Source organism: Lepus europaeus, chromosome X (genome assembly GCF_033115175.1).
Source record: "Lepus europaeus isolate LE1 chromosome X, mLepTim1.pri, whole genome shotgun sequence".
NCBI classification, from domain to species: Eukaryota; Metazoa; Chordata; class Mammalia; order Lagomorpha; family Leporidae; genus Lepus; species Lepus europaeus.
In genome coordinates, this window is record NC_084850.1 from 104,940,615 (window position 1) to 104,964,253 (window position 23,639).

General features: G+C 40.4%; 1 protein-coding gene across 1 annotated transcript in view; it reads left to right on the plus strand.

Moving 5' to 3' along the window:
* EFHC2 (EF-hand domain containing 2) overlaps positions 1-23,639 on the plus strand; it is a 185,972-nt gene that overhangs the window by 72,378 nt on the left and 89,955 nt on the right. The window contains exons 3-7 of the mRNA XM_062183581.1: positions 3,334-3,484; positions 16,634-16,857; positions 19,287-19,538; positions 21,000-21,128; positions 21,495-21,633. Of these exons, the coding sequence (XP_062039565.1) occupies positions 3,334-3,484; positions 16,634-16,857; positions 19,287-19,538; positions 21,000-21,128; positions 21,495-21,633 (895 nt within the window). The remainder of the gene's footprint in view (positions 1-3,333; positions 3,485-16,633; positions 16,858-19,286; positions 19,539-20,999; positions 21,129-21,494; positions 21,634-23,639) is intronic.

A 23,639-nucleotide genomic window follows, 5' to 3' on the forward strand; every position in this document is an offset into this window, starting at 1 on the left:
TTTTGTGAAACCTAGCCCTAGTTTTTTCATAATAGGCATTTTCACAAACTTAAAAAAAAATTGAGAGGCAGAGAGGGAGGGAACTCCTATCTCATGGGTTTGCTCTCCAGTGTCCCTAATGGCCTGGATTGGCCCAGGCCAAATCCAGGAGCTGGGAACTCACTCTAGGTCTCTCTTATGTATGACAGGAACCCAAGTACTTGAGCCATCACTTTGGCCTCCCAGGGTTTGCATAATCAGGAGCCAGAGCTGGACATGGAACTCAGATACTCTGATATGGGATCTGGGTATCTCAACTTGTGTCTTAGTCCCCAGGACAAATGCCTATTCTTCCATGAATTTTTTGATGTCTCATTGTACATGACAGTTGCTGTCAACTGACCTATGCCAGATTAGCCACTGATAAATTTATACCTATAGCATTCAACATATTAGAAGTGAATGAAGCTGGCGCCGTGGCTTAACAGGCTAATCCTCCGCCTTGTGGCGCCGGCACACCTGGTTCTAGTCCCGGTCGGGGCACCGATCCTGTCCCAGTTGCCCCTCTTCCAGGCCAGCTCTCTGCTGTGGCCAGGGAGTGCAGTGGAGGATGGCCCAAGTGCTTGGGCCCTGCACCCCATGGGAGACCAGGAGAAGCACCTGGCTCCTGCCATCGGAACAGCGCGGTGCGCCGGCTGCAGCGCGCCTACCGCGGCGGCCATTGGAGGGTGAACCAACGGCAAAAAGGAAGACCTTTCTCTCTATCTCCCTCTACTGTCCACTCTGCCTGTCAAAAAAAAAAAAAAAAAAAAAAAAGATAAGAAGTGAATGAGAGCTAAGAATACCCCCCCCCCATAGTTTCTTACCTGATTACAAAGAGAAATAACATCTCAGATTACTTACAGTGAAAGCTCAATGAAGCCCCAGCTCTCAGTCCTTCTAAGGGTTCTAACATCTTTTTCACCTCTACTTTTTAAAAATTGATATGTAATTGACATTAAAGTTATCATTTTAAAGGGTCTAATGCAATTCAGTGTCTAGCATTTTTTAAAATTTATTTTTAATATTTTTATTTGAAAAGCTGAGTGAGAGAGAGAGAGAGAATTAATCACTCCCCAAATGGCTGGGGCTGGGCCAGGCCAAAGCCAGGAGCTCAGAATGCCATCTGGATCTCCCACATTGGCGGCAGGGGCCCCAAATACTTGGGCCATCTGCTGCTGCTTTCGCAGGTGTATTAACAGGGAGGTGGATCGGAAGTGGAGCAGCTGGGACTTGAACTGGGGCTCATATGGGAAGCTGCCATCGAAAGTGTAGTCTTAACCTGCTGTGTCACAGCACTGGGCCTCACATCATTCTTTTTAAATTGAGGTAAAATTCACATAACAAAATTAACCATTAGACATTTTAAAGTGTACAATTCAATGAAATTTAATACCTTAACAACTTTGTGTAGCCATCACCTCTGTCTACTTCCAAAACATTTTTTATCACTCTAGAAACTGTGTCCCATTGCATAGCATCTTACCTGAAATGCTTGCTCAATACAAATATGACACAAATGACAGGATTCTAGCTGTGGGGTTTAGCTAACCTAACTGGAATCAGGGCAGATGAATTACCTAGGAAAACAGGTAAATTTAGGACCACTGTGAAAGGTATAGATCCCTGGGCTCAACAGAGTCTTAGAAGCAGTTCCTGTAAGGCAGTGCCTCATCAGTGTTTGTGATTGATCTCTGTATTTTGAATATGATCCTTTCACCAACTAAAACTTAACTTCTAACATCATTTGTGGTAATTAGCATCCCATAGCAGAGAGTTCATTTAAATCCCAGCTTCTCCGTTTTCTGATCCAGCCTTCTGCTATGTGCCTGGGAAGGCTGTAACTGATGGGCAAGTGCTTGGTGTCCTGCCATCTGTGTGGGAGACCTGGATAGAGTTCCTTGCTCCTGGCTTTGGCTTGGTCCAACCCTGACTTTTGTGGGTATTTGGTGGGTTAACCAGGGGATGGAAGAGCTCTCTCCTCCTCTCTGCCTTTCAAATAAATAAATAAAATCTTTAAAAATAAATAAACTAATTAAAAAAAACTTGGGAAACCAGTGTGGTGGTGCAGTGGGTTAAGCTGCCACCTGTGATGCTGGCAACCCACATGAGCACTGATTCTGATCCAGCTCCTTGCTAATGCACCTAGGAAAGCAGCAGCAGATGGCCCAAGTGCTTTGGCTCCCATCACCTATGCTGGAGATCTGGATGAAGCTCCTGGCTTCAGCCTGGCCCAGAGACGGCTGTTGTGAGAAGATCCGCCGCCCCCCCTCCCCCACCCAGTTACTCTGCCTTTCAAACACATAAATCTTTAAATACAATGCAATAAAATAAAAACCTCAGCAGAATTGAGAGGCAAAGGGAATATTTAAATAGATCTCTCCAGGATACTGTGGCTCCAGGTCAACCTTGAAATGGTAGCCTGAATCGCCTCTTCCCACAATTGTCTTCAATTACCATACCTTCCTCAGTTCATAAGCAGAGTCAGGGTAATTGCAGTGGTTAAAGATAAAGCTTCTATAGCATGGTACCTAAGCATGAAGAAATTGTAACTGTTTTTCAGCTGAGGAGGCAGGTAGTCATCTGCTTCATTGTGGGAGGAAAAAATGCACTGTGTCTTACTTTGAAAGGCATAGTTTTCCAAAATGTTAAGGAATTTTCAATGACATTTTTTACTCTGATTTTTTTTTACCATAACTGCTTTAGAACCCACCTATCATACCTCACCTCTGAAGCCCCCTTCCACACACATGTAGTGTAGCCTGACAGAGTCTAGCATTGAGCTATGCTCTTTGAAGTCCTTGTGGACGAATGAGGCAGGGGCTCCATACATTAGAAGAATTTCAGATCTGCCTGTTTAAATTGCCTCAATGCAAGCAATCAGCAGGACCAAGAAGATAATTTTATCCCAGAACCAAAATAACTTGTGTTATTTTTAATGGGAAAAAAATGACAAAATTTACATTCTTTTTATGAGAAAGGATATTTTCTTTGTAACACATACATTTAGAATCCCACTATGAAAATCCTAAGACAGAGTCCAGTTCCGTTTATGGTAGAGCTGAATGATGGATTTATTGCTTGAATATCATTTCCTTGTTCTAACCAGATGGTGATGAAAGTGTAAAATAATCTTTATGTACTGTAACCTTGATTATAAATTCATTCTCCTAGCCGATGTGTATAAAGTTTTCTTGAAAATTCTCCCTCAACTTTTTTTGCATTAACAAATAAATATGCACACAAGAGCTATATTGATTTTAAGTTTGCTGAATTCCTTTTTCATTTCTTAGTTTCTGATTATGATTCTAACAGGTATTATGTTTTGATGCCTATTGGGAAAATGAAGTGCTTGATTATTGCTGCGAAGACTACAGAATAAGATACTATAAAATCTATTTCTACCTTGAAGATGACACAATCCAAGTCAATGAACCAGCGGTGAAAAATAGTGGACTGCTTCAAGGTATCTATTAAAGCAGAATTACTGTTCTTTCCCTTTGAACTCTTGCCTTTATATACCTTCTTTAGCTTCATGAAAGACCCATGCTGCTGCTCAGGTATCAAACTTGTTGGCAATAGTGAATATAAACAGGCTGTTAGCATGTAGTTACTGATGGTGACTGATCAACTTGCTACTCCGCACATCTCAACCTTGGCAATTTCTCTCACTCCTCTGTGGTGTACTGTGTCCTTTCAGGTGCTGCTCTAGTATGAGTGTACTGCGAAAGGTTTGTGGCACGTGTGGGCAGTTAGCCTAGTGGTTAAGACACCCACATTGGAGTGCCTGAGTTTGGTTCCTGACTCTGACTCCTGATTCTAGCTGTCTGCTAATACAGACCCTGTGAGGCAGTGGTGATGGCTCTAATAGTTGGGTTCCTGCCACCCATGTGGGAGACATGGATAGAGTTCCCTGCTCCAGCCATTGTGTACGTTCAGGGAATGAGTTAGCAGATAGGAGCTCTTTCTGTTTGTCTATCCATCTCTTTCTCTGCCTGTCAAATTTTTAAAAATTATTGAAAAATAGAATTAAAAGTTAAGTTTATTTTGGTACCAAAAATTTTTGGAAGCCATGCATTGTTTTTCCATAATACACATTTTCCATGGACTTTTTGAAGGCCCTCTCCAATGTATCTATTTAAATATTTTTGGTACCAAATTAGACATCTTCTAACCTCATTTTCCATAAAGATTAAAGTTTTTGAAGAATGCTCATATGAGTCAATTCTCTCTCTCTCTCTCTCTCTCTCTCTCTCTCTCTCTCTCTTTCTCTCTGTGTGTGTGTGTCTGTGTTTCCTTAAATCCTTTGGTTTCTGCTATGATCACATAACTTCTTTCACAACACTGTCAGGGGAGAAGAGAAAGCTGTTTTCTACCACTGCTTCAAGATTGGCGTTCCCTCTTCTTTCTGTTTACTGAGATTTGTTTCAGCCTCCCTATATTCTTCCTCAGACCTGCTAACAATAGACCTCGATGGTGCCTCAACCGAGACTCCTTCATCCATATTCCATTTCAGCCCCAGATAAAAGTTAGGTGACCACAGAGAACTGAATCCTAGGCTGCATTAGTAGAGTATGAAAGAGATCAAGGGAACTGGCATATTTCTTCTGTTTGTGCTGTGATTCCTTCCCTTGGGACCATGCTGAGTTCTAGATGCCTTCAAGAGACAACAACCATGATGGGGAAAGGACTGAAATTTTGTCATGTTCAATACAGAATAGTGTAACGGGATATTTTGAACAGGAAGAATCAATTGTGCCTGATAAATACTGTCAGGAGTCTAAGGGGCTACATAGTGCAGGAGGGTGACTTTCTTCTCTATATCCTCAAGGATAGGACTTTTAAGAGTAAGGATTCAGGTCAGTGGGAGGATGAACTTTCTGGCAGAGAGCTGTGAGGAGTTGCAGATGGTCCTGGGTGGGGTTGCAGGTGGGGATTGATCTGGTTTATGGGCAGAAGAAAGGAGAGTCAGCTATGTGTTCACTAGTGCAGATGGATGGCCTTGAGGGTACTCAAGCATTGTTCACTGAAAGTTTGGTAGAGGTATAAGAGGGGAGTGGGGTAGTTGTTGTAAATAACCCTTCAGGGTCCTTTGTTCCCTGAGCAGCCATCATTCTTGGGTACATTGTTTTTTATCTTTTGGAGTATTGAATCGCCAGTATTTAGGCCATGAAATTCTTTCTCTGACTAGAGTCTCCATTCCCTTTACTTTCTCCATTTGCTCATACCTGCCATCACTGTTCTTCATTCTCCCAGCAAAACATAACCTTAACCTGTCCATGTCTTTCTGTCTCCTTTATTTCCATCTCAACCCAAGCTACCCTCATATGCTGAGTAGAGGAATGGAATAGCTACCTAACGTTGTCTCCTGCTTCCATTCCTGCTCTTCCTACAGACTGTTCTCTGGGTTATATGGGATGTTACCTTGATGGAGTTCTAGCTTCCAAGAAGCATATCTGCAGGCTTTCCAAGGGACTACAGAACAGAAGGCTCATGAACCAAATTAAAATGCATAAATCTGATGATAAATCAAAATAATTTAAAATACAAGGGAAGAAGCAAGGGGAAAGACGTATGTGGTGGGTCTGCACTCTTTGGACCAGTTATAGATGGGTGGAAAGACCATACTGCCTAAATCCTAGGGTAGGCAATGATCCTATCTCTTTTTGATTCACCAGCCTTACTGGCTAATAGTTTTGAGACCAGAAAGGAGGTTCAAACAAGGAGAACCAGGGACAGAAGCGGCCTCTGGCTGAGGGCATACACTTGTCTGTCAGAAAGATGCAGGGATAAGTGCCCCTGGCCACAGCTGTAGCTTGCCAGTAAGCCTGCTGAATAGTCATGGGTTTTGTTTTTGTTTCTTGGACAGAGGACACATGGGGCCAGAATGGGTGTCACCAATGAATGAGTGGCTGAGTTAAGGCCTCATGAATATTGACTACTCATGAATATTTAGTGCCTGTTGTATATTTGGTGTATCATGAATATTTAGAGCCCAGGTGCTTCATGTATATTTAATGCCTACTGAAAATTAGTTATCTGTTGGTTTTTCCATCCATTTCTTTCTGCTTAACGTACATATACCCTGCTTATCACCTTCTTACCATTAATTAACACATCTTTGGATTTCTGCTTTTGTTGAATAAACTTTTTCTTACTACTTATCTAGGCCAGATGCCTCTATATTGATATATAACAATGAGTTCAAGAGGAAGAAACAGGAATTTGAGGACCAGGGGCCTCTGAGAATGAGGTTATCTTGCAACCTTATTCAATGTGTAAAGGACTTCCTGCAGTGCTCATGAAATTGAGGTTTTTCTTTTAGCGTGGCTTCATTGAGTCTAGTGCTTAGGATCATGAAATGGGAGCCAGTCAGCATTGCCAAGAAGTGTTTGTTGAATGCCTGCTCTGTGCCAGGCACTATTGCTGGGTTTTGGGAAAATGGACAAAAGGAGTAAGATCTATGGTACCCTGTCTTGTGGAGCTTATGTGCCAGTAGGTTGGAGAAGAAAGGGGAACAAAGTGACTAGTCCAAGAGTTTTGCAGTTGTCACTTCTAGAAATGCTCCGTGTCCAACCACAACAATGATGATGGTAATAGCAAACAGAGGAAACATTTGAGAGATACTTGGTTGGCAGAATTAATAGGCTTTGGCCAGAAATTAAACATAATGAGGAAGAGGAGTATCTAATGATATCTCATTTAATTCTCCAGCAACCATCTAAAGTAGGTTCTGTCATTGTCAGCTTCTACAGAAAAGGAAATAGGCTTGGAGAAGTAATTTGCTGCTCCATCTGTATCCTAGTTGATTGCCTCAGAAGTCTGTGATTGAGGGAATGTTGATGCCTTTATAAAGCCCAGGGGCATGGAACAAGAAGTGGGATGGGGATTTGGAACTGTGGTATGTTTGTTTCAGGCATGAGGCCTTTGCAGGGGTGTGGGAACATCTGTATGGGATGTTCACCAGGCAGGTGGCATCCTGGAATGTCTTTTCAGGGCACAATTCAAGGCTAGGAGTATGCAATGGAATTGTGGTAATGTAGATCATGACCAGAATCAGACTGTGTTGAAGGAAAGTGGCTGTTGAAGTGGTGGAAAGAGGAAGAGGATTTGACTCAGTATCTCTGCTTGGCTTTCCTAGCGGAGGGATAAGGTGTGGATTGATATGAGGAGGTAAAATGAGCTGGCCCCATTGTTCTTTGTCTTCTGACTCTCCACTGCCCATTTTATTTGGAGAATTTAAGGACTAATGGGAAATCTTTGGGGAAATATGGAAATGCCTTGACCCATCATCTGCTGCCTCTCTGGGTATACATTTCAAAGAAGGTTTTCACAGACTTCATGGCATTTTATTTTATAAGGGGACAAGATTCATCAGGGTCATATACAAGGTCATTTTTAAAGATTGGCAAGAAGATGTTAGCAAATGAAAAGTTATTTGAGAGCAGAAAGAGAAAACTTAGAAGTTTTAATTTTTATGAACATCTGTTTTATTTAAGTATGTTTGATTAGGTAAGTGACAATATTGCTTAAGCAAAAAATATCTTCTTAACAGGATTTCCACTTAAATGCTTTTTTTCTGATATTCCCTAACTAATCTTTGCTTATTTTTTTCTTCAGTTTTCATTTTACTTGAAAATTAGACACACAGACACACAGACACACACACAAAGATTTTATGTGCTGGTTCGCTCCCTAACTGCCCAGAACAGCCAAAACTGGGCCAGTGCAAAGCCAGGAGCCTGGAACTCAGTCTGCGTCTTTCACAAAGGTGGCAGACTCATCTGCTTGGGCCATCACCTACTGACTCCAACGGTGCACATTAGCAGGAAAATGGAATGGGAAGTGGAGCTGGGACTTGAACCCAGGCACTGCAATATGGGATGCAGGCATCCCAGGCAGTGCCTTTAACTGCTGTGCCAAACACCTGCCTCAGGCTTTGCTTATTTTCTGATTACTTTCCCTACCATGACACCAAATTTCTTTTTATTTATTTATTTATTTATTTATTTATTTTTACTTTTTTTTTTTTTAAATTTTTGACAGGCAGAGTGGACAGTGAGAGAGAGACAGAGAGAAAGGTCTTCCTTTTGCCGTTGGTTCACCCTCCAATGGCCGCCGCGGTAGCACGCTGCGGCCGGCGCACCGCGCTGTTCCGATGGCAGGAGCCAGGTGCTTCTCCTGGTCTCCCATGGGGTGCAGGGCCCAAGCACTTGGGCCATCCTCCACTGCACTCCCTGGCCACAGCAGAGAGCTGGCCTGGAAGAGGGGCAACTGGGACAGGATCGGTGCCCCGACCGGGACTAGAACCCGGTGTGCCGGCGCCGCAAGGCGGAGGATTAGCCTGTTGAGCCACGGCGCCGGCCAATGACACCAAATTTGCCCAAATGATGAACTGGAGGTCACAAGACATCTAGAACCTATATAAATGACTAGGATTATGTTTTTATTATTACTACTTTTTAAGTGAAAGCTGATATTCCTGTAGTTCTCTGGACCCTTTCTAGTGTATCATAGTTTTATTTAACTATCTAAGAAGAAATCTGAAATGCAAGCTCTATCAAGATCTTGGAAAGGCTTTTATTAAAGCTTCAATTCTCTCTGTTTCTTGATTTCAAGTCTCACAAAGGCAGATACCAAAGGCAAATTGAAGATAGTCATAAATGATGTGTCTGCAAATCATTTTTATGTTAAGGAAGAAGGAATATTATTTATAAGGACTCAGAGGAAAAGTCTAGAGTGAAAGTTTTTTTTTTTTCCCACAACCCTCCCCTTTCCCGCTCCCTCTCCCCTTCCAATCACATCACTAGAGTGAAAGTTTTAAAGTGTTAGGAAAATTGCAGAATTTCTAGTTGGCTCACCGCGGTTAGGGCATTTCCCTGTGTGAAGACACAGCTTAAGGGTTGTGTCCAAAATCCGCAGTAATTGTATAACATTGAGTTGCAGAACGGAGAAACCTGGAGGGCTGTAGCAAATGCTGTAGAGAGCAAACAAGAATAACCACTGTGTCATCAGGCTTTATTTAGAGAGAAACCACTGTCTCTTGAAATATTTAATATGACGATTATTGTTAAGGAATGTCTGTTTGGATAGCAGATAGTTTGAAGACTCATTTAAACACCATCTTCAAGCTTTCCTAAATTAAGTGATTGGGAAAAAAAAAACTAGTGTAATGAGCCAGTGCCTCAGCCTTCAGTGGGACAGGTTAGGTTGTGTTTCTTTCAGTCGTGTCTTGAGTGGCCTGAGCCTGATTTCCATATGTTAGAGGCCCTGGAAGAAAGTAGGGGTCAAATTTAGATGTTGTGCACTAATGGTATTGCTGACACTTCCACACAGTTTTGATATTTTCACAATGAACTGGGAGGTCAGTTGCCTTTGTTTTTTGTGGAGCTGACCATTAAGAAATTAGTGCAACTCAATGAATTATAGCCTCTCCCCTTTTTAGTTGCCTGCACTACCATGTAAGTTTTTTTTTTAGGGTGGAGGAGTTTGGAATAAGCCAGAAACAAAAGAGGCATCCATTAGCATGGTGCCAAAACAGGCATTCAGTTACATGTAGCTTCTAATCAGAATAACATATTTTTAATATTCACAAGTTCTTGTTGGCAAAGAAATCTTGTGTTGTGAGTCAAGTGAGTGTCTGTTGCAATTCAAGGCTTGCTTTCATTTCTTGCCAGGATATCATTCTCTTTTGGGTTAGATATGTCATATTTATAGAATTTGTTGCTTTTCTGGTGGAATGTAGTTAAAACAACATCACATCAAGCCAAGAATGCCAGAGGTTAACCCATTACATTTACTACTAATTTTCTAACAGAATAAGTGTTGATCAAGTCCAACTACTAAATCCAAACTAATCTATGCTAAAAAAGAATAATGATTAGAAATGTGCTTTAATGTTCTAGTATGGTCTGTACCATTTGGTCTCAGTTGGGAGTGATTATCAGAGTCTCTAAGCCTAGCTCGGATTTTTTTTTTAAACTCTGTAGGCCTGGGGTCAAGATCTGGCTTTCACATGGTTCTTAGCACATCCCTGATTAAATACACTGGTCTCCTCTAATGACTCGTTTTGGCCCCTCAATAGCATAGTATCTCTTGTGCTTTTTTTCTATACTCTAAGATAAATCTACCTGAATCAAGCAAATTAATCACAATGTAGAAGTCACTTGTTCATATGCTATTCATACATATCAGGCATATACTATATTTGACAACTATATCCCATAAAGTAGAGGAGTGGTATGATTGCCAGATAAAATACAAGATGTCCAGTTAGATTTTTAATTTCAGATAAGCAACAAAGAAGTTTTTAGTATAACTATGCCCCAAATATTGCATAGGAAATACTTATACTAGAACAAATTTGTCATTTATCTGAATTTCAATTTTAACTGGGCATTCTGTTTTTCAGTTTGTTAAATCTGGCACCCCTAGGGGGTGAATATTTGGGAGAGAACTATCACTGATTGGAACAGTGTAAAATTTAAGAGTGGAGATGACTCACTAGTCTGTGAAGGTAGATACTTGGTATATGGTGGCTACTCAATAAATATTTGTGGAAGAGACAAAAGAAAGGAGTATAAAAAGAAGGAAGGAAGGACAGGTAGAAAGAATGAAAAAAAGGAAAGAGGGACCAGCGTTGGTGGCGTAGTTTAAGCTGCTGCCTGCAACACTGGCATCTAATATTGAAATGCTGCTGTGCATTTTATAGTCCCAGCTATTAATACACTCTATAACCTGCTCCCAAATACCTGCTATGGTTTGGATACAGTTTGAGAATCCCCCAAAGCTTCACATGTAGATATTTAACCCCTACTGTTGGGCATTAATAGGGTGGAAACTTAATCCAACTCTGATGCTTAGGGGTAAAACCTATGGGAAGTGATTAGGATTAAGTAAGGTCTCAGCTTAATAGTCCCAGCTGCTGCACTTCCCATCCAGCTCCCCGCTAATGTGCCTGGGAAAACAGCTGAAGATGGCCCAAGTGTTTGGGTTCCTGCCACCCACATGGGAGACCCGGATAGAATTCCAGACTCCTGGCTTCAGCCTTGTTGCAGCCATTTGAGGCATGAACCAGCAGATGAAAGATCTCTCCCTCTCTCTTGCTCTTAACTCTGCTTTTCAAATAAATAAATAAATCTTAAAAAAGAAAAAGAAAAGGGAAAGTGCTAGATAGTGCCTGTAAGACAGTGCATGCATCCTAAACGGTGCCAGGAACTTAAGGGATCAGAGGGAAAAAAGTCAGTATCCATTAGAGAAGACGGCGTTTGAGTTGTAGCTCAGGATTCCCCCAGTGAAGATGGAAGGGAAACGTAGACAGTCAAAAGGAACATCGTAAGATAAAAATGTGGGAAGGTGGTTGGGCAAGGAGTCAGGAGATGGATCAGTCAGTTTTTCATTACTGTAATAAAATACCAGAGGCAGGCTACTTTATAAAGAAAAGAGACTTGGGGATAGGCATTTGGTATGGTGGTTAAGATGTCGTTGGGATGCTTGCATACCATATTGGAATGCATGAGTCCGAGTCCTGACTATATCCCTGATTCCAACTTCCTGCTAATGTAACCTGGGATGTAGCAGGTGGTAGTTTAAGTAGTCAGGTCCCTGCCACCCACATGTATTGATACCCTAGCTTCTGGGCATTTAGGAAGTGAAGCAGCAGATGAGAGCTATGTTTGTCTTTCTGTCAGATAAATTTTTTTTAACTAAAAAATAGGTTTATTTTAACTCATGCTTCTAGACGTACAAGTCTGAGGGCCTCATCTGGTGATGGCCTTATTGCTTGCAGAATTCCCAGACACTGTAGAACATTACATGACAAGAGAAGGGACCTTGTGTGTTGGTCTGACCTCTGCCTCTTATAAAGCCACCAGGATTCAGTCAAGGGGTTCTTCTCCAATGACCTTACTTAATCCTAATCACTTCCTGTATGTTTTACCCCTAAGCATCAGAGTTGGATTAAGTTTCCACCCTATTAATGCCCAACAGTAGGGGTTAAATATCTACATGTGAAGCTTTGGGGGATTCTCAAACTGTATCCAAACCATAGCAGGTATTTGGGAGCAGGTTATAGAGTATATAAGAGAAACTAGGCAAGAAGGTGGCAGTGCAAGAGGAAATTTGAGGGGCCGGTGCTGTGACACAGCAGGTTAAAGCCACAGCCTGCAGCGCCAGCAACCCGTATGGGTGCCAGTTCGAGTTCCCGCTGCTCCACTTCCAATCCAACTCCCTGCTAATGCACCTGGGAAAGCACCAGAAGATGGCGCAGTGCTTGGGCCCCTGCCACCCACATGGGAGACCCAGAAGAAGCTCTTGGCTTTGGCCTGGCCCGGCCCTGGTCGTTGTAGCCATTTGGGAGTGAACCAGTGGATGGAAGATCTCTTTTTTCGTATTTCTGCCTTTCAAATAAATAAATATTTTTTTTTTAAAAAGAGGAAATTAGAATATCTACCTGGCTCTGATTTTGGTCCTTATTTAATGACCAAGGGGGAAATGTGTAGGGTTATCATTTCTTATTATGGACTAAGATGGGGAGTTTCAGATTTTTAATTTTTTTTCCCACAAGGGAGATGTCAGGTTATCTATATAAAAATTTTCTTGTGAAACCAAAGTATCACAGGTGACATTTCATAAAAATAAAAGTGAAACTAGAGTAGTCATTTCCATGGAGAAATACAGTGAACAGAAGAGAAGAAAAAGATGGCTCTATCATGTCTAACCATGATTAAAGCTCTTAGTATTTTTATGATACAAATCTAGTAGACACAATGACAAGGGGTAATTCTAGTACATTAATTGACCTCAGAAATACCTGCCTCTAGACTTTGATTTGTACCTTAGATCTGTAGCATTGCTACATTGAAATAAGTATACGTATAATTAGATGTGGTTAAGAGGTTAGAGTCTTAATTCTGGAAGGTGAATTCCCCCAAAAACTAAATTTAATGGTATAAACAAAGAGCCAAGGCAAATCCCAACTGAATAACATGAAAAAACATTAAACATAAATGGATATATGGTCACTTAGATCTAAACCACAGGGAACTGTTAGAAAGTTAAAGCTTGCAGAGTGTTTCAGCTAGCAGGGCTTTTGAAAAAGAAGAGAGCTGGGAAATGTGAAGATGAAGAAGGCCTTGAAAATAGGAACCTGATGCCTGGACATGTGTCCTAGTTGTCTTTCTGGGACAGTTAAGAAGGTAACATCTGGCAGTTTAAAGGACAAGATATGGTGCTTGTGTTGTTTTTCCATTTCGTAATATTATTTTTATTTATCTACCTTGATGACCTCAGTCGCTCTCCAGTGTGTGCCAAAGACATGGCATCCTGCCCATGTCTTTGATATTTCAAAATAAACTCTTGCTGGGAGAATTTCTGCCATTTATCAAGGAAGACTATAACATACAAATCCCAAATAAATACAAATTTTAATCCCTAAAGGACATACTTGAGAGATCCCACAAATATATTATTGAAAGCTGCCATGTGCAACTGTGCATTTAAATGGCCTATACTGGTTTTCTGATTAACATTGGAGTTTCTGTTAGCAACATTTTCTTGTTTAGGGTTAGACTTCTCCTTTCTTTCTAATCTATGAATGGTCAGGACTTTTTTTTTTTTCTGTTTTCACAAAGAAGTTCACTGGACCTTTCTGAGAAGCATCTAGTGGGAGAAGTGCAGGGGCTCAGATAAGGAGGAGTGTGAGGGCCTCAGAGACACAGGCTCCTGGGAGAATCTGGTAATGCTGTGCTGCTGCAGGTGGGCCCTCCCTGAAAAATGTGCCTTTAGAGCCAAGAGAAGCTTTTGTTTTGGAAGAGCATCTCTCCTTCTTTCTCTTTCTTTCTCTCTCTCTCTCTTTCCCATTTTCTGCATGGCTTTTACCCATTTCTATCATGTTTTGTCTGTGGCAATTCTTCTCTTTCACTTAGTTCAGTGCAAACTATAGAAAGTAACGGTATTTAGTTAGAAACTGAAAACCCAAGTTCATGATCTTTTTCCTGTCATTTCTTAGGGCATGACCTTGAGCACGGCACTTAACCACTCTGAGCTTTGTTTTTTCTCATCCATAAATGGAATATTCATATTTCATGTATTATCTGTCTCTTGGGATTGTTGAAGATTAAATGAGAAAATGTAAATGAAAGTCTATCCTCGGGCTATGATGATGATTATGATTATTATTATTGAAAAACCCAGTGGGTGGGCCAGTTCTCACACCTAGAAAAATATAGGAAGCCTATTCAAAGGCTGGCTGAACCAAAATCAGCTCTCACTTGCTTATTTGAATTTTATAATGAAGTACAAATACAAAATAGATGGGATTTTCAAAGAAGCTCCTGACTGTTGAAGGAATCTTATAGATTTCAAAAGCTGTCACAATGTAAGTATTTTTAAACAGGTATATAATGGCTCTTGAAAACACCTGAAATGCCCATCCTTTTGTAGATGTTTAAGTATGCAATTTGTTCTAAATGTCTAATCTTAAATGATTAAATAATTTGCATACTGTTTTCAGTGGCATGAATTAAAGGCTAATTGAAGTATAATTTTTGCAGTAAAATTATATCATCTTTTATGTAGTACATTTAAAAATATTCTAGGCCAATTCTAATTTTATAGTTTTATTATTTTAATTTAATGTACCAATTAAAATTGCTACAAAGAAAAGAAGATGAAAATGATTTTAGTTAAGTTCTTCTCAACAGAGTGAAAAGATGTTAAGTAGAATAATGGAAAAGAGCCCAACACAATTCCTGGCACATAAAGATATTCATTAAATGCTCCTTAATGAATAAGGAATGAATAATTTCTAAGCATTTCTAGGCTTTGGGAAAAGTTACCCTTCTTTAGTGCTTTATAAAATACAAAGAAGATAAGTTGACATCTTTATATTAAAATACCTCCAGACAGAATTCACATAAGCCAATTTTTATTGAATCATTAGATCCTGTTTGCTCTGCTACCCTTTTCTCTTTGCTCTTAGAATAGATTCTCAGGCCTAAATCTTTCACAGATGTTGAGAGACAATTCTCCATGGGTATCTTGCACGTCTGTACAACTTGTAAGTGGAAGCACTGACTGTTCTTTGTTCTAGACGGTCTCTTCAAGGATGTTTATGTAGCAAACAGCTTTGGAAGGTAAAGATAGCCTGTCCCGATGGAACAAAAGTGTGGGTTTGCTTATGGCCCTGAAAGATGCAGATAGTTTCTCTCACCAGAACAACAGCAGAAATGCTTAGTGTCCAGTCTAATAAAGATAACATCTCCCTCTGTGATGAAAGGCAGGAGTGCTAATTACTCATTGCAGAAAATTTCAGTTCTTTATGCTCAGGGTACTTCTCCTGTAATGTCACCCACTACATGTGCCATGCAGGTATTACCTGGACTTTGTTGTATCACCTTATGGGAATTGGGACTAAGGAAACTGGTGCAAAACATACTGATGTTACTGCTCCTGCATAATAATCAACCTTTTGTCCCTAACCAAAGCTTCCTATGTCTTATGCCAGCATCCACGAAACTGTGAGAAGATACCTTATTAGCTTGCAAGTAAAACCGTAAACCCTAAACAGTTCTTGACAGTAGGTTTCAGCGACATTTGGGTAACTTGGGTGATATGGTGTGACATATTTGATATAATCGTTTAGGCGAGGAAATCCTTTACCTTCAATGGCTGACTACCCTACCCCTTTGGGTTTACTTGGGGACCTGAGGCCATATTACCAAGAGAAGAAACAAATGTGTATCATAGGGTTGAAGTAGAAGATGGAATGAGATCCAGAACCTTTGACCCAGAGCACTGGCTAGAACTAAGAAGGCTCTGATAACTGTGACTTGACGAGGTTGTTTGACTGGAGGTGGACAGAGGCTATAAGGGAAGAAGGGAGGAAAATAGGTTAGGAGAGAAAGAGAGATTCCCTGCAGTTTCAAAGCAGGCTAAAATGAATCATGCTTCTCAAAGCTGTGGATCACAGTATTAGCACCCACCATGATAAAGCTCATTAGCTTTTTTGTTTTGAGCCCAAAGGATGCATTTTTGTGAGAACTCTGTTTTGGGGGCCTTTGTTTACTGTGCACACATTGGGTACTAGTGGCTAAAAGTGAACATACTTGTTCTAGGAAAAGACACGATGGCAGTGACTAGCATTTGTCGTCATTCTGCTTATGTCCCACCTCCTTCATCCCTCACCTCTCCCAGTCTTTAAGCTTTACTAATAATGATTAGGGCGTAAAATAATTGATATTTATTAAATAATTAATAAATAATTAATAATCAGTGATAATTATAATTATGTTGAGAATGTGAATAAGAATTATAAGGTTTATTAGTAATTATTAAGAAAGTATAATAGTTAATAATTGTTAGAGAATAAGACTTTCCTAACACCACTTAGATAACACTAATAACATACCATTACCAGATTGGTCACAGAACTCAGGATCTCAGAGTTCTCTTAGCTCCCTCAGAGAGTTTGAATGTGCTAATGCTGCCTCCCAAGAGCAAGCCCTTTGCCCACCTTCCTATTGCAGGAGAGCATTCAGGGTTGTTAGTGAGGTGTGCTTAGCTTCTTACTTGTTAGCAGAACAATGAAACAATTTTATTTTATTTCATGCCACAGGGGTCTTTATCCGGCGTCATCGGATTCCTCTCCCACCTCCTGATGATGAACAGTTTTATACTGTGTACCATTTCAATATAAACATAGATATTGTCTTCTATGGCTGGAAATTCAAGATTTATAACTGTGATGCATTCACTGGAAACTTTTTGAAGAAAATAGGAATCAAATTAAATTCTCCAAGACAGTGTCCAGAAGATCCTTATATAAAGACACGGAAAAAGGTAAGAAGTTAAGGAGTTTGTGAGTTCTTGTTTTCAGAATAAGAATCTCTTTGGAGAATCAGTAAAGCGTTTTGGTACTCCTGATGCTGTTGGTACCACAATTATTCAGGTTGTCCTGTCTCTCTTGGACTGGAGGGAAGGCCCAGTGGTGTTGGCCTCACAGTAGGAAAGACTATGTTGCTGCCCTCCCTGCTCTGCTCTCCAGTGCTTTGCATAGAGTCTTCCTTCTAGGTAGTAGGAGTCTTTGGTGAGCAGTTCAGGTGGGATAATTTTTATGAGACTACAATTGGCTTTGAGGTCACTGACGTATGAGTTAGGCCCATTCTTCCTAGACTTATCTTTCCCTGTTTTAGTTGCCTGACTCTAGGAAGACCTTTGTTTCTGTGCTAATGATTTTGTGAACCAAGCCTTGGGTACATCTTCTTCCTTCCTTCCCAGGATTCCCAACTCTACTTTTGGTGCCATTGGATGCTGAGATATTCTGGAAGATTGAGGAGGGCCATGATTCTAAGAATGCTTATCTTCAAAGTCTGACCCCAGTTAGTGTAGTGAATAGACCTAGTATTATTACTATTATTATTGTCTTTCTGAAGTTTTTTAAAAACTATCCCTTGACCAAAACTTTGTTTTCCAGAAGAATCTGAGACCCAGCCAATATCTTTGCAGATCTCTTGATTCTTAGCCTGATTTTCGCTATTTTCATTTGTTTCCTTATACTTCAATAAGTATACAGTTGGATGAGTCTTCACAAATACATATACCCATATAACTTACACCCAAATCAAGATTGTAGTCCATTTCCATTCTCCCAGAAGTCCTCTCATGTACTGAGGGATAAGTCACTATTCTTATTTGGATGCCCATAGAGTACTTTTGTCATTTTTAAAAGTTGTAATTCATTTTCTGGTAGAAAGATAGCATACAATTTAGAATAAAATTCTTCTTTGATTTCTGCTTTGATCTCTTGTTAAAAGCTGCATGTAGGATCACTCATCTACACCTGCCTCCTAGCCTCAGAATTATTCTTTAATGTTGTAGGTCTACAACCCTCCTGAGAAACATATGTATTGTTGATTCTGGAGTATCTAAGGTGAAATGCTTGTAAATCGGTATACAAAGAGATTTTTTTTGTTAGCTTGATTTTAATTTTTTCTGAATGCCCTGGGTAAAAGAGTCTAGATAAATATAGTCTTTAGAACCAGCAGAGAAAACCTGAAGGAAATGAGTGCATATGAATTACCACCCTTTGCATATGGCTGCAGTCATTCACTAACAGTTGGTGTTATATGATAGTCTTTGTGAATGATGATGCATTATATGAAATTGCATAGAGCACTGTAGGATTTCTTAGGCTTATAAAAAATATCTTTTGTGCCAGGAATCAAGAATAAATACCAAGGATAGCCAAGAAATGTTTTAAATAATTTCTTTTCGGATTGGGAGGATCATTTTAGCATTTATTCCTTCAGGGAGAAAGCTCTTCAATAAATATAGAAATCTTTGGGAAATTAGGAGTATAAGAGACTTTCATATTGACTTTTTTAATAAAAGATTTATTTTATTTATTTGAAAGACAGAGTTACAGAGACAGGTAGAGACACAGAGAGAGAAAGAGGTCTTCCATCTGCTGGTTCACTTCTCAGATGGCTGCAATGACTGGAGGCTGCACTGATCCAAAGCCAGGAGCCAGGAGCTTCTTTCTGGGTCTCCCACATAGGTGCAGGGGTCCAAGGATTTGGGCCATATTTTACTGCTTTCCCAGGCCACAGGAGAGAGCTGGATCAGAAGTGGAGCAGCCGGGACTCGAACCGGCTTCCATATGGGATGCCAGCACTGTGGGCTGCAGCTTTACCTACTGTACCAATGTGCCAGCCCCCCTATTTCTTCTTTTTTACTTTTGCAAAAATCTTGAATAAGCAGCATATACAGATGTATTTCTAATAGACTTAAGTTTTTTGGTTGAGATATAATTAATGTAGTCAAGTACACAAATCTTAAATGTGAAGATCATCAAGTTTTGGCAAATGTGTACAATTGAAATATAAAATATTTCCATCATTCTAGAAAGCTCTTTTGTCCCTATGTTCAGATTTTCTACCCAGAAGCAATTACTGTCCTAACTTATGTCTCCATAGATTAATTTTGTCCGTTCTGAAACATGAATTTTGAGAAAAGTCTATTTTCAAAATATTATAGAAATACAGTTCAGTATATTTACCTAATATATAATGTGAAAAGCTTCCTAATATTTCCTTGTCTGTATTTTTAAGATTAAAACTGATTATAAGTGTATATATGTCATACTTGAAAAATTTTAAAAGTCACAGAATAGTTTATAGAGAATATATCTTTATGTCAGTTGATTGGTTGCATCCCACAGGTGAGGATGAAAAACCTGCAACTGTTATTGACATATTTTCCATTTGCAGACGGTAGAGTGCATGGAGCCCTTGCGTCCCTATGAGTCCTTTGACACTCTGAGACAGTTCCTCCTGAATGATAAGAAAGTTTTGCGTTTCTTCTGCCTGTGGGATGACTCAGGATCATTGTTTGGGGACCGTAGAGAACTTGTCCTGCATTACTTCTTGTCTGATGATACTATTGAAATCAAAGAGGTGCTGCCCCACAATGCAGGCCGGGATGCCACATCCTTGTTCCTCCGAAGGGGTAAGCTACCCAAGGTGAGCACTGGACCCGGAACCACTTTCTGAGTTTACATGTGGGCTGAGAGACTCAAGTCACTTTTTGGAATGTTGTATGACTCTGTTGCTATATGTTATTCCTCATTTGGATACATATTTTTAATTTAATTCTTAGTATTCCTGAAAATATTGTGGAAACATTAACTTCTGATGTAAATAACAGCTGACCTTTGGATCCTCATGGAAGCTCAAGTTCTCTGAGGCCAGTACCAGAAGCCCTGCTGTATCTCTTGGGGAAAGGGGAAGCAGAATTTGTCTGAGACTTCTGGGATATGCACAGCAGGAGGCCAGAAGGTGCCAGGGAAACCTATTTTCAGAGTGACTTTGAAAATAGGCTAAATATAAAATAATAATGACACACCTGGCATTTGCTGTGTACCTTGACATCAATTGTTTCATTTTTATTCATTCAACAAATAATTGTTGAATGCCAACTATGTGCCAGCTCTGAGGTTACAGTGAGAAGGAAAATGGACTAAGCCCTACTGCATAGAGCTTCGATTCTTTTAGGGAGAAATATAATGGGGGCAGGCGTTCCCTTCACATGACATCCTTGGAAGAAGTGAAGAGTAAGGACTGCTGCATTTAAGCAGATAAAAAAACCAAAGTGCTGAGAAGATAGTTGGCCCCAAGTCCTGTAGCTAATAGATGGTAAAGAGAAAATTTGAGTCCAAATGTACTGTTCTGTGTTCTATGGCTTACCTATAGCACACACATCATAAACTCATATATTTAAACTTCCTCTGTATATCACACATATCAGGGATGTTTAGATTTCTCATCTGCATGTGACAAATGGATCATTGTCAGTTTATATAGATTTGTTAAAGTATTTCCTATAGTTCACACAACTTCTTGGACCACTTTCACAGGGCTGAGCAGGGCCCTGGCTTGCCCCCAACTACAGTTTCTGTTAGATGCTGACCCTAGTCTATTGCCCTTTTCACCTTACCAGCAAGTATTTACTGTGCTCAGGATCAGACCAGGTGCTGAGCACAATAAAGAAAAGATGTCAGGGGGCATGACTGACTTCTTTCTCAGCAAAATTTGTAGTTTAATGATAAGAAAAGATGACTGCTGAGGACCACAGCAAGTGATTGAACCCTTCAGTAGATGCTTCTGAGGTTGGGACTGGGGACAAATTGAACAGTTTTCAATATATGTGGTGACTTGGCAGAGAACTGAGTGGATGGCTACCTGTAGTATGGGAGGGGTTGGGGAGGTGGGGAAGATGGGGCCTCATTAAGGCCTTGAAGGATGCTTGGAGTGTAGGCCAGCCCACAAGGGTTGTGATGCTGTGGGAAGAGGTGACTGGACTATGTGTCTACCCCTGGAGGGGAGAGAAGAACCATACATTGCATGTCTCCGTGTGCTCCTGGATGGTATCAGCTTTGTATTTCGAGGCTGTGGCCCATACTTTGTTTTGATTGTGTCTTCCAGTATGGCCCACCTGGAGTCTATCAACCAGGCCAGATCACAGATCGAACAGTTCTCAACGTGTATAATATGTCAGAGATAGGTAGCGTGTTGGACAACCGAGGTGCTGGCTACTTGTTGGATAAGTACCAGGTAAGGAACCTTATGTTTGATTACTGTTTCCCATGGGACTTGCCTGGACCCTGAACCATGGGGGCAAGTTACATATTCTTCCCTTGTGAGATTGTAAATGAAATGAATGGCTGCATCAATAGATGCATTGCACTGGCATTTATCAACAATAGCCAGGCTTTAGTTTATATGTAAATGTGTGCATTGCGTTGGTTTTTGCAGGCACTGTGGTGCTAAAATAATGCTTTAAAATATTAATATTCACTGGTTGACTTGGTTTCAAAAATTTAGTTATAAATGACATCATTGAATTTTTACAAAGTTTTCTTTGTATATCGTTATTTGGAGAGCCATGGTGCCAATGCTGTATTCCTTTGTTTTTATTAGATAGGAAAATCAGACCAAGAGTTTTACAAAGATTCTGACCTGTCTGTAGGAGCTACCATCAATGTGTGGGGAAGGAGAGTGCTGCTTTGTGACTGTGATGAATTTACGAAGCTTTATTATAAAACTAAATATGGAATTGGTAAGAGATACATATGGCTGTTGGAAAACACTTTAAAATTCACAATTTTTTGTTTCCTAGTTAAGATTTTACTTTTGATTTTCAATTTCCAAGCTGATAATAGGTACCGTTTATTGTATATATGCTATCTTCCAGGCATTTGTTGTCTTATATATTCCTAACAACAATCCTTTATAGGTAGGCTCATTATACCCATTTTAGGGCTCATTTGTCCAGTCATATGGTGAGCAAAGGATAAGTTAAGATTTGAATTTGTGTGTCTTGATTCCAGGGAATTCTGTTTTCCCTTTGTGCCCACTGCCTCACTATGATGTGAGGTAGATGCATTGGTTAAACAATTGAAATGGAAGTCCAAATTAAGCTCTTCGCTTAATTCTTGCTTACCATGATGAACATACTTACTCATTTTCTCTAGGGAATTATTTTGTGCCAGTTACTCTACTTTTCCTGGTGAGGTTCAGCCAGGTTTCCAGCTTCTCATTTCTTAGGTGTTAGTTCCATTCCAATCAGGTTACTTAAGTACAGCATAAAAACCAGCTGTTTATTAAGCACTTAATATAATAAATAGGTCACTGTAAGTAGATTTAGGAGATAATGTTGTGTGAGAGGTTTCTAGGCTGGAAGGTGAGCTGAGACCTGCTATATATTATGTAGGAGTCTTAGAAGTGGGATTGATGCTGTGGCATAGTGGGTAAAGCCACAGCCTACAGCACCTGCATCCTGTATAAGCGCCAGTTCCATTCCTGCCGCTCCACTTCCATTCCAGCTCCTTGCTAATGCACCTGAGAAAGCATCAGAAGATGGCCCCTGCACCCACATGGAAGACCCAGAAGAAGCTCCTGGCTTTGGCCTGGCCCAGCCCGGTCGTTGTGGCCATTGGGAAGTGATTCCTCCCCTATACTTTATTTTTTAAAAAGATTTATTTATTTATTTGAAAGACAGAGTTACAGAAAGAAAGGAGAGATAGAAAGATCTCCTACCCACTGGTCCACTCCCCAAATGACCGCAACAGCCAGAGCTGGGCCAATCCAAAACCAGGAGCTAGGAGCTGCTTCCGGGTTTCCCATGTGGGTACAGAGACCCAAGGACATGGACCATCCTCAGCTGCTTTTCCAGGCACATTAGCAGGGAGCTGGATTGGAAGTGGAGCAGCTGCAACTCGAACCCAGTGTCGCAGGCAGCAGTTTTACCCACTACACCTCAGTGCCAGCCTCTTCCACTATACTTTAAATCATCTTTATACTACTTATAGTAGTATATAATGTGAATGATATAGAAATAGTTATTATACTGTATTGTTTAAAGAATAATTAAAAGAAAAAAATGTCTGTACATGTTTAGTACAGAGACAACCATCATAGGCCTCTTTTTTGTTGCAATATTTTCATTCATGGATGTGGATCCCATGCATGCAGAGGGACAGTTGTACTTCTCTGTGAACCTTGGAATATTCAGAACACATTTCCTGGAGGGGTGAGATGGAAGCTAGAAAATGCCTTCATGAAAGATGAAGTGCTGTGTCTGTAGAATGAAAGGAGGCCTACCTCATATATCTTGGTGTCACCATTGTGTAGCCTTCCTGGCCTTCTGGGAATCTGGATTGTGAGAGAAGACATACAAAAGAATTGGAATGAAAAAGACTTTGATTTTCACTCTTAGATTCATTAGGGAAATTTGTTCCCCTCTATTTGCATGCCAGATTAGTCACAATGTGTGGGTCCTACAGGGGCCAACTTGGTCCCCTATAGTGGACAGTTGGGTATATTTGCTTTGGAGACTGGACTAGAGAAGCCAGGAATGTGCAGGTGGCAGCTGCTGTAAAGAAGCTGCTAGTGGCTCTTAGGTCGTTGGGCAGAAGAATTTGCCTTTAATAAATGCAGATGCCTATTTAGAATCAGTAAGGCTTCAGTGTAGATTGAAAACCACATCTTGGATCTGAAGATTACCTTAATAATAAAGGATGTGGTGAAAGATTGACAGATTACCTTAAATGAAGAATATGGTTG